The sequence below is a fragment of the Chenopodium album genome, chromosome 19 (genome assembly GCF_948465745.1).
Source record: "Chenopodium album chromosome 19, dcCheAlbu1.1, whole genome shotgun sequence".
In the NCBI taxonomy this organism is placed as follows: domain Eukaryota; kingdom Viridiplantae; phylum Streptophyta; class Magnoliopsida; order Caryophyllales; family Amaranthaceae; genus Chenopodium; species Chenopodium album.
The window spans coordinates 37,687,637-37,702,822 of NC_137852.1; the positions used below are offsets into that span (position 1 = coordinate 37,687,637).

General features: G+C 35.8%; 1 protein-coding gene across 1 annotated transcript; it reads left to right on the forward strand.

Moving 5' to 3' along the window:
* The first annotated feature begins 1,373 nt into the window (after positions 1 to 1,373).
* On the forward strand, positions 1,374 to 7,119 carry LOC145594322 (disease resistance protein RGA2-like). The gene is made up of 2 exons (XM_081650654.1): positions 1,374 to 2,043; positions 4,118 to 7,119. The coding sequence occupies exons 1-2, from the start codon at positions 1,374 to 1,376 to the stop codon at positions 7,117 to 7,119; spliced, it is 3,672 nt and encodes a 1,223-aa protein (XP_081506780.1).
* The last annotated feature ends 8,067 nt before the right edge of the window (positions 7,120 to 15,186 follow it).

Consider the following 15,186-nt stretch of genomic DNA (forward strand, 5'->3'; position numbering starts at 1 on the left):
TTTAATCTAATATCTGATATTTATAACTTAATATCTGACCATTATTATCTAATTTCTAACAATAACTAAGATTTTTTTTTCTTTATGTTTGTATGATGGACTCACGTGAGACCGTTCTACACAATACTTTTCCTATATTCTATATTTTTTAATACTCAAGTCATTATATTAAAAAGGAAAAATTGCAAAAAACTACCTTTTATAATACCTTTTTTTGCGAAAAAACACCTTATAAAAATTTTCTTGTAAAAACACACCTAAAACCACTTTTTTTTTTTGCGAAGTAACACCTTAACCCGGTTTCCGGTGTTTTGACTCGGTTTTCCGACGTTGACTTTGCACGTGTGGGTCACATGATCTTCTTCCTTTCTTTTTTTTCTCTTTTCACTCACCGCCACCACCTCCTCCTTGCCACCCCCACCAACACCACCACTAATTCACTACCACTCTCAACAACATCATCTCACCCAATATGCTCCCATGAAAATTCCACCCCGTTAATTCAGCCCCATCCACCCAAAAACCCCACTTCACCTCTTTATCCCCTTCCTCCATTGAAACCTAATAGAGCAAACACATACAAAAAAAATTTTTATAAGGTGTTTTTTTACAAAAAAGTTGGTATAAAATGTGGTTTTTTGCAATTTTTCCTATTAAAAAATTTATAATAAAATTGTCAAAAATATTTAACAACCGTGCATTGCACGGGATTTAACCTAGTTATTACTAAAAGTCTAAACGCTTATTTCTTGGCCTGTGTAGACCTTCAAAGATACATCCAAAAGTGGCCATTAAAAATTAAAACATTACAAGTGATAAAACAACAATTATGCTTTTGGGTGCTTTGTTTATTACAGTTGGAGTGGGAGGCAACTTGTCAAAAGCCACACACTAAAAGAGAAAAGCCTTAATTAACGGAGTAAGGTAGCCAATTGTGTCAGTAATTATATGGAATAAAGAATATTAATTATTGTTATTCAAAACACTCCTCAATTTAATATTTTTTCTCTCTGAAACTCCCAGCTCTTTCTCTTTTTCCAACTTTGCAATACAACAAAATAAGATGCTCAATGCAGTGAAATAAGTGAGTAAGAGGGTACGGTATTTTTTTTTTAGTTGACGATTAAATGATCATAAAAAACGAGTGAGTTAAAGTTACCCTTGAATGCAACGTACACCCAGATATATATATAAAATTTTCCAAAAAACTACGGAGTACACTTTTTCCAAACCCAAAAAATAAAATAAAAGCTGCAGAGTAATACAATGCTTCACACTCATCATAACTAAAGCTTCACTACTAGCATAAGCAATAGCAACATTCAAACAACCCTTATACTCTCTTTCTATACAACTACTTGATCGACCAACCGATGGCAGAAGCAATAGCAACGGGATTGGCGGTAGATGCTGCAAAAGCCGCGATAAAGTTGGTGACAGGTCGGGTGTTGGAGGAGTTAACACTTGCTTGTGGTTTCCGAGATCTACTTATAAAGCTCCAAGACAAATTCTCCAATATACAGGCATTATTGGAGGATTTAGGAAGTGCTAAGTATGTTGAGAAGAGCAAATTTGTGAATCTTTGGCTCAAAAAGTTCACTGATCTTGCCTACTCTGCTGATGAACTCATGGATGACTATGAATATGAGTTACTCCGTAGGGAAATTGAGCTGAAGAACAACCATCCATCATTCAAGAAAAAGTGCAGCAACTTTTTTAGTCCTGCTACTAACCCGGCTGTCTTCCGTATCCGGATGAGTCATCGGGTTCATGAGATCCTTTCCAAGTTTGATGAGCTGCACAAGGAGGCTAAGAACAATGGTATACAGCTTGGGCAGCTAGCCAGAGAAGCAGTAGCATCGACTAGTGCTGGCTACTATGTTGATGATGAATCACTGCGTCAAAATCGGAAACATGCTAGCGCAAGAGGTTCAGAGTTCATTGGGAGGAAGTCTGATGAGGAGAAGTTGCTGCAGATGATTCTGAATCCAACTCGCGAAGATATTGATCGTCTTTCCACTGTTGCCATTGTTGGGATTGGAGGTATATTTGTTTCTCACTCACTGTCATTTGTTTGAGCATGTTTTCTACCCGATGACTTAATTTTGCTTACATTTATACATGCATATTCAAGAGATATTGTTGAATCTGTATTCAATTTCATAAGATCAAGTTTTCATAATTTTTTCACATGAAATTAAATAAAATGAAATGTCCTTATTTTTTTTTTTTTTTTTTTTTTTTTTTTTTTTTTTTTTTTTTATCAAATTTTTATATTACTATGGTAGCTGGCAATTTTTGGGAAATTCTTTTAGTTGTTGACAACATATATAAACAAATATTTTAGGGGTATAAATGTCCAAACACTATTCGTTCTTTCGATTTTTTTTAATGAAAAAAAAAACCTTTAATGAGGACAAATAAGTAAATAAACATTTTAGAGGGTATAATTATTTAAACACTATCTATAAAACTTTAATTATTAAATCACACCGTCTTAAAGGCAATTAACATCATATTAATAGGAGCGTATAGGTATACAAACATTTTTAAAGATCCTCACACTATTTTTTTCTCATACTTTTTAAAAGCGATAGGGATAGGGATTTTAAAATCTATACAGTATACGAAGTATTAATCTTATAAGCTCTTGAAATAAGGGGAGAAATGCTGAATTGTATCTATAAAATTAAAGCTTTTAAAATGAGGGGAAAATAAATTTATATTAAAACTCTTTTACTTGAGCAAAAAAAAATCTCTTTTACCTTTACTTCCTTACTCTCATGGCCCCTTCCTTACTCTCGTTGCCACACCACATATTACTCTTATATAACTAACTAGCCCTATAAACAAGTAATAACTAGCCCTATAAACAAGTAATGTGTGCGATAGTATGGATTTCATATAGTACCAGTATACAATTTTTGTAATTTCTTAATCTATAAGTTCTTTAAACATAAATTTTTCAATAAATTCCTAAAAAAAAATAATAATAAAAAATAAAAAAATTTATTTTGTTAGGAAAAAAATTGATAAAATGTGCATAGATTTGTCATAAATATAAAATCCATTTATGTTATGTTTTAACCGTTTATATGAAAATTAGATTTTCACAAAGTCTTATACGTGGCTAGCCACACCGTGTGGCCAGCCACTATAAGAGTTACTTTGCTAGTGTAATGGGGGTTACTTGGTTAATGTTAAAGGGGTTACTTTGTCATTGTTATAGAGTCACTCAATCAGTGTTATAGGGGTTACTTTAAGTGGCCACACGATGTGGCCGGCCGCACACAAGACGAGCTGCTATATATTAGTTTAGCAGATATGAAATAAATTGTTAGAAAAATTCTTTTTCTAAATTTCCAAGTTTTTTTTAATAATAACGTACATAACTAATTTTGTAATAATTTTTAAATCCTAAAGATAAAGAGATAGTAATACATGTAAGTTTAAAATACTAATTAAACGTAATAGAATGATGATACATGTACATTTTTTCAACCTTATATGAGCTACTCCTTTCGTATTCTAATAAATGTTACATTTATCAAATGTGACCGTATTTTAATTGTGTTACATTTCTTTTTTTGGCAAAAAGCTACATTTTAATATTATATTCTCCTTTCATGATACCCAACAAGATCCAATACTCCCCAGTGTTACACTTTGACCGGCACATAACTTTAGGCAATTTAATTGAATTAGAGTATTAAACAAATTGTAAAGGAAATATAGTGGGGCTAAGAGTTTATTGAAAATTAATAAATGTGAAAGGAAATAATTATATTAATAAAAAAAATAGTAGTGGGTTTGGGTAGAGACCATGAAAGGAGAAATATATATTATTAAAATGTAGTTATTTAATGAAGTGTAACACTTATTAAAACACGGATAGAGTAATACTTTTTATTATTTATTATTTCCACACATTTGTTACTTTTCAATAAATTATATTCAATATAATTTTTTTAATTATCCAACAAGCTTAGTTCTCAATTACCTAGTATTTTCAATATTTATACTTTGATGTATTTCTCAATTAGTTATTCCCAAATTGCTGGGAGGGTTTCACATATTATAATGGATATTAATCTTAGCTTTTATTTGATGTAAATAGGACTTGGCAAGACAACTATAGCTCGGAGGCTATATGATCATGAGAATGTTAGTGCACATTTTGGCAAGAAAATTTGGATTTGTGTGTCTGAGGATTTCAAAGTTGACAGACTTTTAAATGAGATGGTTGAAAATCTTACATCATCCAAATGTGACTTGACAAACACCGGAGGAATTACAAGAAAACTTGAAGAATTGTTGAAGGGGAAGAAATTCTTTCTGGTGCTTGATGATGTTTGGGAAGACAATCAAGACTCATGGAATTCCTTAAAAAATGCATTGCTGAGTATTGGTGATCTACGTCGATGTATAGTTTTGATTACCACCCGTAGAAATGATGTCGCAGAGATAGCAGATGCCTTCTATCAACATAAATTGCCAGGCTTATCTGAAGATGAAGGATGGGCTTTACTACAACAAAGAGTTTTTACTGAGACACATCCATATGATTCTTCATTCGATAATGTTGGGAGAAGAATTGTTAACAAGTGTAAGGGAGTTCCTTTGGCAATAAAAGCTATTGGCGGCACATTGCAATCAAAGAAGCACGCGTATGAATGGGAATCGATTGAGAACAGTGCACTATGGAACTGCCAACCAGGAGATATAAATGGTATCCTACCATCGTTAATGTTGAGCTACAACTATTTGAATCATGTGTATGTAAAACATTGCTTCGCGTACTGCGCAATCTTCCCTAAGGATTCTAAAATGAAGAAGAATCAATTAATAAATCTGTGGTTGGCACAAGGATTTCTTCATGATGAATTTGCGACCAGCAGCTCCACTTTGACAATGGAAATGATTGGTGGGAAATATTTTGATAAATTGCTGAATTATTCCTTCTTAGAAGAGGAGAAGATTTCTTTGGATGAAATATGGTACAAGATGCACGATTTAGTGCATGATCTTGCAGCATACGTCTTAAATAAGTATTTGTTGGTATGGAAAGTTGGAATCAAATTGGGAGATGATGTCTCCGATGTTCGACATTTGGTTTTTGATTCATCAAAGAACGAAACCCCTTCCGAAACTTTTACTCGTAGGTTGTTGATGAGAAAACTGAGAACGATAAGTTTCTGGGATACCGCCTGGATTAACTCCTCCTTGGGCTGTGCACGATACATGCGAACATTAATCATAGGTGATATTATGCTAAAAGAGGTTCCATGTATTATTGGGCAGCTTGTGCATCTAAGGTATCTTGATCTGTCAGATAATTGTAGGATTGAAGCACTGCCGGTGTCAATCTGCAAGCTTTATCAACTACAGACACTGAGAATTGTTGGTTGTCGTAGCTTGAGGAAACTACCCGGAGAATTGCATAGGTTGAGAAGCTTAAGACATATAGAGACAAAAACTTCCTTGTCGGCATCAACAGGACTAAGACAGTTAACTAGACTTCAGACTTTACCTCCCCTTGAGTTGCGTGACGGTAAAGGATGGACCATCGATGAATTAGGACCTTTAGATCAAGTTAAGGGGGATATTGAAATTGGAGGTCTTGAACATGTGAAAAACAAAGAAGCAGCAAGACAAGCTGGGCTTGGGAGGAAGGACAAGATTGTGACACTATATTTGAGGTGGTGGAGGCCAAGGATGGATAGCGAAGAAGGTTACCAGAAATTCAATGATGAGGATATTTTGGATAGCCTTGAACCTCACCCTAACTTACAATCATTATCTGTACAAGGATTCATGGGTGTCAGCTTTCCTTCATGGATAATGACAATGGCTGTAAAGCATGGAGGTTATCCAACACCTCTTACGAATCTTAAAGAGGTGAAGCTATTAGAGTGTATCAAAATCCAACAGCTCCCCACCCTTGGGAAACTACCTTTACTGAGGATCTTGTGGCTGCGTGGTTTCGATGATGTAGAATGTATAGGGGAGGCGTTTTATAATGTGGATGGGACTGCAGAAGAAAAGGAATTATTTGGATCTCTAAGCGAGCTTCACATCATCTCTTTTGCAAGGCTAACCACATGGATGCCACCACCACCGCCAATACAAGCAAAAATATTATTTAGTAAAATTGAAAATCTGTTGATACAGTGGTGCCCAAAACTGGAAAGGGTACCTTGTTTACAGTTTCAATCTCTAAAGTATCTGGTACTTGTGAATGTTGGTGGCACTCAACCCTTGGATATCATCAAGTATAGCACTGCTCTACAATCACTCATTGTGGGAAGTATGAAAAATATGATGATCATACCTCAAGAGCTGTCAAATTGCAATAACTTGGAGACATTGAGTGTTAGTTGTTGTGAGAAATTGAAGTGTATACCAAGTGGCCTGAAGTCTATTACGGAATTGAGTATATCGTCATGCCCATCACTAGCTTGTATTCCAGATGGCCTCTCTTCTCTGCGTCACTTGAAAGTAAGGAAATGTGAAGGGTTAGAAAGGATTCCAATAAGCGTAGAGGAGTCTACATCTTTGGAGTCCATAATAATAGAGGACTGCCCATTGATTAAGGTTCCCATCCCAGATATAGGCAGATTGCAGAAACTTAAAGAATTGAGACTGGAGAATTCAAGGGAGTTGGTGACTCGTTGCCCGCAATGGATTCCAAATCTTCATCGCCTTGAGATATTAGTAATTGGTGGGGATAGTAGATATGAATGGAACTTCAACCTTACATTTCCCCAGTCCCTAAGAAAGTTAGCATTGATAGATTTCCCAAACATCAAGTCTCTGCCTCAGCAATTCCTCCCTTCAACCTTTCAATGTCTGAAAATTGAGAGATTTGATGAGTTGGAACAACTTCCAGAGTGGATAGGCAACTTGTCATCTCTTCAGCAATTGGAGATATATGAATGCAAGAAGCTGAAATATCTACCTTCAAAACGGGTCCTGTTGTGCCTCACCAAATTACGATATCTTTATATTGCACACTGCCCACTTTTGCAAGAAAGATGTGCCAAAGACAGTGGACCTGAATGGCATAAAATCTCACACATTCCAGATATCCGTTGGGGTGCATTATTAGGGGGTATTTAATTCTAATTCAAAGCCCCAATTACAAAAATGCTGCCCTTTCAGGTCATACTTCTAATTCTCTTACTATTGTTATTCATAATTTCTTTTATCTTATTTTCACAATTATATTTCCAAAACTTTTGTTACCAACTGTGCAATTATCATGCAACGTTGGCAACAGATTATCTCTATACATTATAAAGGTAATTAAAAGGGGATAAACTAACTTTATATTATGTGGAGTATTGGGATGACTTTTTTCAATTTTTGATTAATTTCACACTTAATTAAAATTTGTCTATAATTTTAGTTGCACTAATATAAAACCTTGTTCTCATTGTTGTACAGTTGTTTCAGGTTCTTTGCAATTTAAAGACCAAGGATTATGTAACAAAGTCGGCTTCTGCTCTTTCAAACACACTTCAGCTTTCAAAAAACGAGACGTCTACTTGTATACATTCCTTTGCTTTGATGTAATACTCTTGTACTTTCTTCCTTTGTCTTTTAGAAAATACTGGCACATAGTTTATTTTATTCCTAGACAAATTTGTATAATTTTCTCACTTATTATGAGAAGATATGTATGTCATGATTTGCCTCACTGTTTAGGTGCTTTGACACTTCTGTAACAAACTTGAATATTATTACCTAATGTCTCAATGAGGCAAATAGGTCATTGTGTGTACGTTGATTTAATTCTTTACTCTGGAGTTTACATTGTATGATTTTAAATTCTATTAGAGTAGTCGCATACTTTGTTGATGCTGTATTGGTGAGTGAATGACAGATCCCGATTTAGTTCATGAGACTATGAGAGTATTATGTTATGACTACAATTTTGAACAATATTCTGAGAATTGATATCAGTAAAAGAAAAAAAAAAATGACTTAATTAAATAGGTTGCTGTAAAATTGTGGAAGTAAATTGCATGGCCCTTGATAACTATCAAGGGATGTTTGCGTTGGTTGTACATTCTCTACTGCTTGCACTCTTCATTTGTACCTGTTGCTTCTATATTTTCTACTACATTGAATCTTTTCCGCCATTTCGTATAACAAACTCTACATTATTCATATCTTTTGCATGAACAAGCTGATTGATTTGTGGAATTTAGGAGCATATGATTTACCTGCAAAATAGGAACGAGTAATATACAAGTATGTCTCATCAAAGCTACGGTCCAACCATTGCGCTTGATGAGTGCTCAAAATATCAAATGCGTCTTATACTATATAAACGTCATTATTTACTGCAATATTTGAATCTGTACCTTTTCCCACTACTAGTGTAGAACTATGGATTAGACGAATAGACGATCCAAGGAGTCTTGCTGAACTTTCATTATTTGTGGGCTTGATTCAGCCCATTAAAATTAATTGGACCCAACCTGAACATTGCAAATTTTTAGCTAGGGTCGCACCTAGCTAGCTCTGGCTCGAGTCGAGCAATACAAATGAACATTTTACTAGTAAAAAAATGAACGTTTATAAGAATAAAATGAACATTTATTTCTGAACATTGCTATATATAAAAATGACCATTTATAATATAAGAGTAAAATAAAGAGATTATGAAACTGAAATAAATAAATAAATTGTACATCTAATATTATATAACTGAACAATTAAGTTGTAAATGAAAATGAATATATAATGTTATTGTTGTTAAAATAATAAATAGAGATGAGAGAAGAGAAAGAATAATAAAAGTTGTATTCAATCCATTAACAAAAGTAGTACATAACAACATATACTCCCTCCGTTTGAATTACTCGCAACAATTACTAAAAAGGGCTGGTACACATAACTTGCAACAAACTTTTTTTTCCTTTTATAGTAAGTTTTTTTTTGTATGATTTTACAAAATTACCCTTACTTTTGTTTTTAAACACCCTAATTAAACTATTGATTTTAACACATTAACTTATTGATTAATATAAACATTTCCACCAAAATCATTCTCCTCCCAATTAAATTCATCATCACTTTCATTTCCCAACCACCACCACTACCACCACCACTGCCGCTGCCATACCCAGAATTTTTCTCTCTTTCTTCACCGAATTCGACCGCAAAACCTTGCCGAAATTCACGCTAATGTCGGTTGTCCCCTCTCTTGTGGGTTTTGGGTTCAAAATCTGGGTGTTAGGTTTTGGGTTCAAAATCTAGGTTCGTGGGTGGTGGTGCGTTCCAAATCTCAGTTTGTGGGTGGTGGTGCATTCGAAATCTGAGTTCCCGGGTGGGGTTCTAGGTTTGAAATCTGAAATCTGGGTTTTGGGGTTAGAAATCGGGGTTCGTGAGTTTGGGGTTCGAAATCTGGGTTCGTGGGTGGTGATGGGTTGTACATTCGTGGGTGGTGGCGGGTTGTAGTGGGTTTGGCGTTTAGGGATATGGGTGGTGGCGGATTTTGGAGGTTTTGGGTTCGTGGGTTGTAGGTTTTGGGGTTGTGGGTGGTGGTGGGTTGTAGGGGTGTACATAAATTAACCGGACCGGAAACCGGACATGAACCGGACCGGAACCTTCAGGTCTGGTCCCGGTCCTTAAAAAAAGGTCTATTCCGATTTCGGTCCGGTTTGGGTTTAACCCGGAATTTCCCGGTCCAGACCGAAAACCCGGTTTTTTTTTTTTAGAAAAAAAAGGTTTTTGGGTATAATCAAGAAACAAAATCAAACATTTCATTTTCACTCTCTCTCCTAAAACCCTAAGTTCACTTCTCTCTCACAGGCGTTCTCCCTCATCGGCGTTCTCCCTCACCGAAATCAAATCTCTCTCTGCGACTCCTCATTCATGGTTAGTATTTTTTTCTCAATTACATTTACTTGTTGATGTTTGCATGTTGATTTTTTGAATTGTTGCTGATTATTTACATGTTTTGAGTGCATTTGTATGGATTTATGGTTGCTTTGAATTTGTGGGTTTATGATTTTTCAATTACTTTGATTATGGGTTTTTGTTTTTTCAATGCCCACCACCTGTTCGATGATATGCAGTTATGCACCCCCTCAGTACTGTTCTTTCTCTCTCTTTCCTCTTTCAATTTTTTCTGTTTCTTCAAAATTTTCAGGTTTATGTTGCATAATAATTGATGGGTTTTGCTGATTTTTGTGTATTTGTTGAAATTTTTATACTTGAATGCATTTTCTTGAGTATCTGCTGGTGTTGTTTACTACCTTTCCTTTTGTTATGAAGGTGAAGTTTTTTTCTTTGAGAGTTTGAGCTTTTGTTAGTTGCTTGATTTGGTATTGTTGCCTTTGGTGTTATGCCCCATTTGTGCAGTAGGATTATTAATTGGGTTAATACTATTTTATGGTTATCTTTCTTGGGGTTTAGAGTAGGTAGATTGTATAGCAGTTGCAATGTTAAGTATGACTAGAATGTTTATACATTTTTTGCACTCTGCTTATCAGGCTGATTTTCACAAGTCTGAAGAATGATAACAAATTGAGCTGTTTCGTCACTCAAAGCCTTGCATCTCTTCTTGCATCCTCTGTTTCCTTAGCATCAACTTTGTTTCGAATTATTCCCTTGATGTAGATATCTTTTTAAGTCAAGTGAAGGGGGTTTATATGACAAACTTTGGCCAGTGATGTAAGGAATATATTTGCTACTCTTGATTGTTAAATATGTTTTATATAACTAAGTTTTGGACTTAAAAAAAAGGTCAATAGTTTGTCCAAAAGAAGGTCCATAAACAGGTCATGAAACAGGTCAAGAATTCATGTTCAAAACAGGTCCAAATTCATGTTCAAAACAGGTCTAAAAAAAGGCCTTTACAAAGGATAAAAGCAAACCGGTCCAAATAGGTCCAGACTTGGACCGGACCTGATTTTCAGGTCTGGACCGGACCCGAACCGGCAGGAGCAGGTCTAATATCGGTCCACGCTTGCCGGTCCAAACCGGTCCGGGTCTGATCTGGTTTAGGTCCGGTCCGGTCCGGATCTGGACCGGTGTTCACCCCTAGTGGGTTGTAGTGGGTGCGGCGTTTAGGGTTGTGGGTAGTGGTGGATTGTAGTGGGTTGTGGGTGGTGCTGGATTGTAGTGGGTTTAGCGTTTAGGGTTCCGTGGTGCTTGATGGTGGCGTTGGGTAGTTTTGGGGTGCTAAGTGGTGGTGATAGGTGGACATGTGGCCTGGTTGTGGTGGCTCGTGAATTCTGCTGGGTTGTCAACTTTGATTTTTTATTTTTTTTAAAGTAGGATTAACATTTAAGTGTATGCCCTTATTATTCATTAATCATGGTTTCAATGTTTTGCCTAGGAATCCACAAACTCCCTCTTTGTTGCGAGTAACTCGTAACGGATGGAGTATATATAGTGCAAAATAACTAAGCTATAATTAAGGAACATGATCCCATGACCATTGACCATGCTAACATTAACCCTAACCCACTAAACTAACCCACTACTATTCTGATTCCACTAACACAAACTAATGCTTAGTAGGGCATATTCCTATACATTAGAAGTTAACTAACCACTAACAATTTGAAGCAAATATTCCAACACACCCCCTTGCTTCAAATTGGATTACAACGACTATTCAATCTTCACGCTTGACCTTGACGAAATTTACTTTAGCTTTTACAACATTGTGGTGTGATGCACATTGTAGGAGTTTATAGGTACTACGCAGCGGAAATAACATATATATGAATCATATTCAATAAAGTACCTAATCCAAGGATCGCATGCATAATACACAAGACACATAATCATACCTTTGAAGCGTGAATTCCACGAAGCTATTCGACAGGCAAATCAGGGAGAGAATAGATCCCCAAGTGTTGCTCCTCTACTTAGTCCACGAGATTCGAACGAGCCGTCCACCAATACTAGATTGGTCGAGTGATTGAGGAAAACCGCGATCACCACCTTTTCGGACAACCGACCACCGCACGAACCACCACCATCACGAGACACCACCGGCGCCGGGAGGAGGAGAGTGACGTGAGAGAGGGGAGTATGAGAGGGGTTAGGTTTCGTGTTTGCTAATTCGGGTTTGATCAAATGATCAGTAAACTTCATACTTGCAAACCTAGGCACCTAGTCTATTTATAATCTCATTATAATTAGACTAGGGCACGAAGCCCGATAGCCTCTTAAAGCCCCATATGGCCGGCCACCTAGAGTGATGAGGCCCATGATGGGCCTCGTCCTCTAATGCTCGATCTAGCCCCTTTGTGTGACCTTATAGGATCCGTCCAATTGGGCTTTGGCCTATTTTACTAGTTCAAAGATCGTAAGTACCTCTAGCTATGGCAAAACGACGACCCAAAAGTCCGGACTTAATTATCTCCATAATTGATCCAATTATATATCTAGTAATTGCACACGACGAAGACATAACTCCTTCAATCTCCCACTTGTCTGAGACAAGGGTGCAATATTCAAATTCCTTAAGTCAATGTATATGTCGATTTGATAATATGATTGCATCACATGTCAAGATCATATTAATCTACAAATCGTTTCTTGAAATCTGAGTTAGAATTACAAAACCAAATGATTATTGGGTAATGCATTTGAACGCGGCCACGTATTTTCTGAATTTTCCCTCTTCAAGCGGCCATGACACATTTCCTAATATAATAGGTAGACTCTATCCAATCTTGTGGCAACAAGCCTCCCACTCAACTTCTGAAATAACCGGGAAACATCCTTTATAATCTTCAGTTACGGGTAGACGTTTGAATGTACCACAGTTATAACATCCATTGAATGAAATCAATGTTCCACTCATGTCAAAGGAATCCACTAATATATACGGAAGCTCTATACTTGAACTTCAAAGTAGGTCAATAGTTCGATCATGCATCATTCATGCATATCCGAGTGATTAACCGAGCATCACTATGCCCCTATAGCCCATGAAACTGCGCTATCCAATCAATCTTACATGCTAGTCCATTCATTAAAATCATTTATGTCCATTTTAATGATCTCGAACTAGGAACTTAAATAATATATGAATTTTGTTCACCTGTGGGGTTTCATTCAAAAGGTCATCAACCTAGTGAGCCCATCAATTCATAATTATTTTGGACATTTTATTTAATTTCAAAACCATAATTAAATAAGAGAAATAATAATTTCTATTTTAAACATAATTCTGCAAATTGATGTATTTTCTTATGTAATATGTTTTCTCAAACATACACAACTTAAATTACATAATTAGCTTCAATCCAAGACTTTAATATGACTTTCATACCTTTGTCTATGGAAGGGGTTTAGTGATTTCTCACTCATAATAAAACTTTGCAGAATGTGACCTTCCGCTGGTCAATGATCTCATAACTGAGGCGATATCTCATATTCATTTGTTTGGATTTGTGATGTGACCCTGGCTCCTTTGTTCTTGGGCAAAGGTGAACCTTTAGTCATATGACATTTTAATCCAAACTTCCTCTAAAACTATCCGACTATAGCTTAATACACATATTCTGACATTGAGCATGCAATAGTGCTTTGCTTTGAACTTTTCAAGCTCACTATACTTCTCCATACTAACAAAATATGCATCTAGATCAACTTCTAGAATCATCTTGCCTGTTTGGAAAAACTTGCATTCGTAAAACCTTTTGACAACTTGTTTACCTCTTAACACCATGAACTAGAAAAATTCCTTTAGTGCTTCTCAAGTACTCAAGGATTTGTTCTTGGTAACTTTCTGCATGCTTATTCTGTATTTTCTTAGAACTTGCTACACATGCACTAGTCATATGTAACAACTTGCTTTGTACATTTCATGGCACACGTAATGGACCCTTTTGCAAATGCATAAGGTACACTACCTTTACAACTCAACTCTACTAGCTTTTAAAGCACTGAGTTTTACTGAGTATATAACCATGAGACATGGGAAGAGATCCTCTCTTAGAGTCTTGCATCTTGAACTTGTCAAGAACCTTATCAACATAAGTCTCTTGATTAGGTCCAGTCATCCTTTAAGATTCACTTTGTGGATTTTGATTCCCAATATGTACTCAACATCTCCTAAGTCTCCCATATAGAAACAATCTTTCTAACCATTGCTTAACTCATTCAAGCATTGATATATCATTTCATATGAACTGTATGTCAACTACATACTAGACTAAGAAGACCAATTGCTCCCACTAAACTTCTTGTCTTTACAAGATTCCTTTTCATTCTTCCAAGGTAATCAAACTATTTGATTTCCTAATGAATGTTCCAACTCCCTGATGCTTACTTCAATCCATAAATGAATTTCTAAAGTTTGCAAAACATTCTAGGAATTCCTGGATTTCAAAAACCTAAGGTTGTATCATATACATACCATCCATCAAGAACATTTCATGAAAGTGATTTTGATTTCCATATCTAGAAATAATCCGAATAGGCTTACATGACTAATAGGTTTGACCCTTTTTGTAAGACTATCATGGACTAGCACATCTTTACAGACATGGAGTCCATTCTGGATTTCTTGGCTTTAGGCCATTTCCTGAGTTGGCACTTGTCCAAAGCTTGCTTGTAGGTATGGATTCCAACCATTCCAATAGGAAAATTTTAGAATCCACCTTTTACTAGAATTCCAACAAACTGTTTGTTTTAATCCTAAGTAACCTACGATAGGTATGAGCGACAATAGAATTATTCTCTTCAACTCTTTGAAGCCTTTCATTCTAGTAGGACGATAGAAGTCTCGCTACTTGAATTAGCTTGCTTCGACACATGTTTTATCAAATTAGCTGATTTCATGCGCATTCGTCTCTAATGTAGTGTTATCTACATCCATTTGTTGCTCGTCTCGAATCTCATCGAGATCTAACTTTACTCCCACTTGGCTTTGTAGGAAGACACTTCTTTCTATAAAGACACTATCGCGAGCAACAAACATTTTGTTTTTACGCGATTGTAGGAATAATACCTCTGATTTTAGGGTTTATTATGTCATCTTTGTAAACATTTTACATAGATTTCATACTCCCTCAATCCTGTTTAGAAAAGATTACTTTGGAACATTTCCATCCTTTCTACTGCTTTGGTTAAGTTTCTGTTTAGTATATTCGCAATTGTTGTTGTTCTAATGCATATCCTCAAAACGATATTTGTAAATCATTAAAT

What these genes read in the sequence shown, in the direction of transcription:
- LOC145594322 (XM_081650654.1), top strand. Translation starts at nt 1,374, where the DNA reads ATGGCAGAAGCAATAGCAACGGGATTGGCGGTAGATGCTGCAAAAGCC. An exon ending in TGCCATTGTTGGGATTGGAG is followed by an intron (nt 2,044 to 4,117) that starts GTATATTTGTTT and finishes TGATGTAAATAG; the next exon opens with GACTTGGCAAGACAACTATA.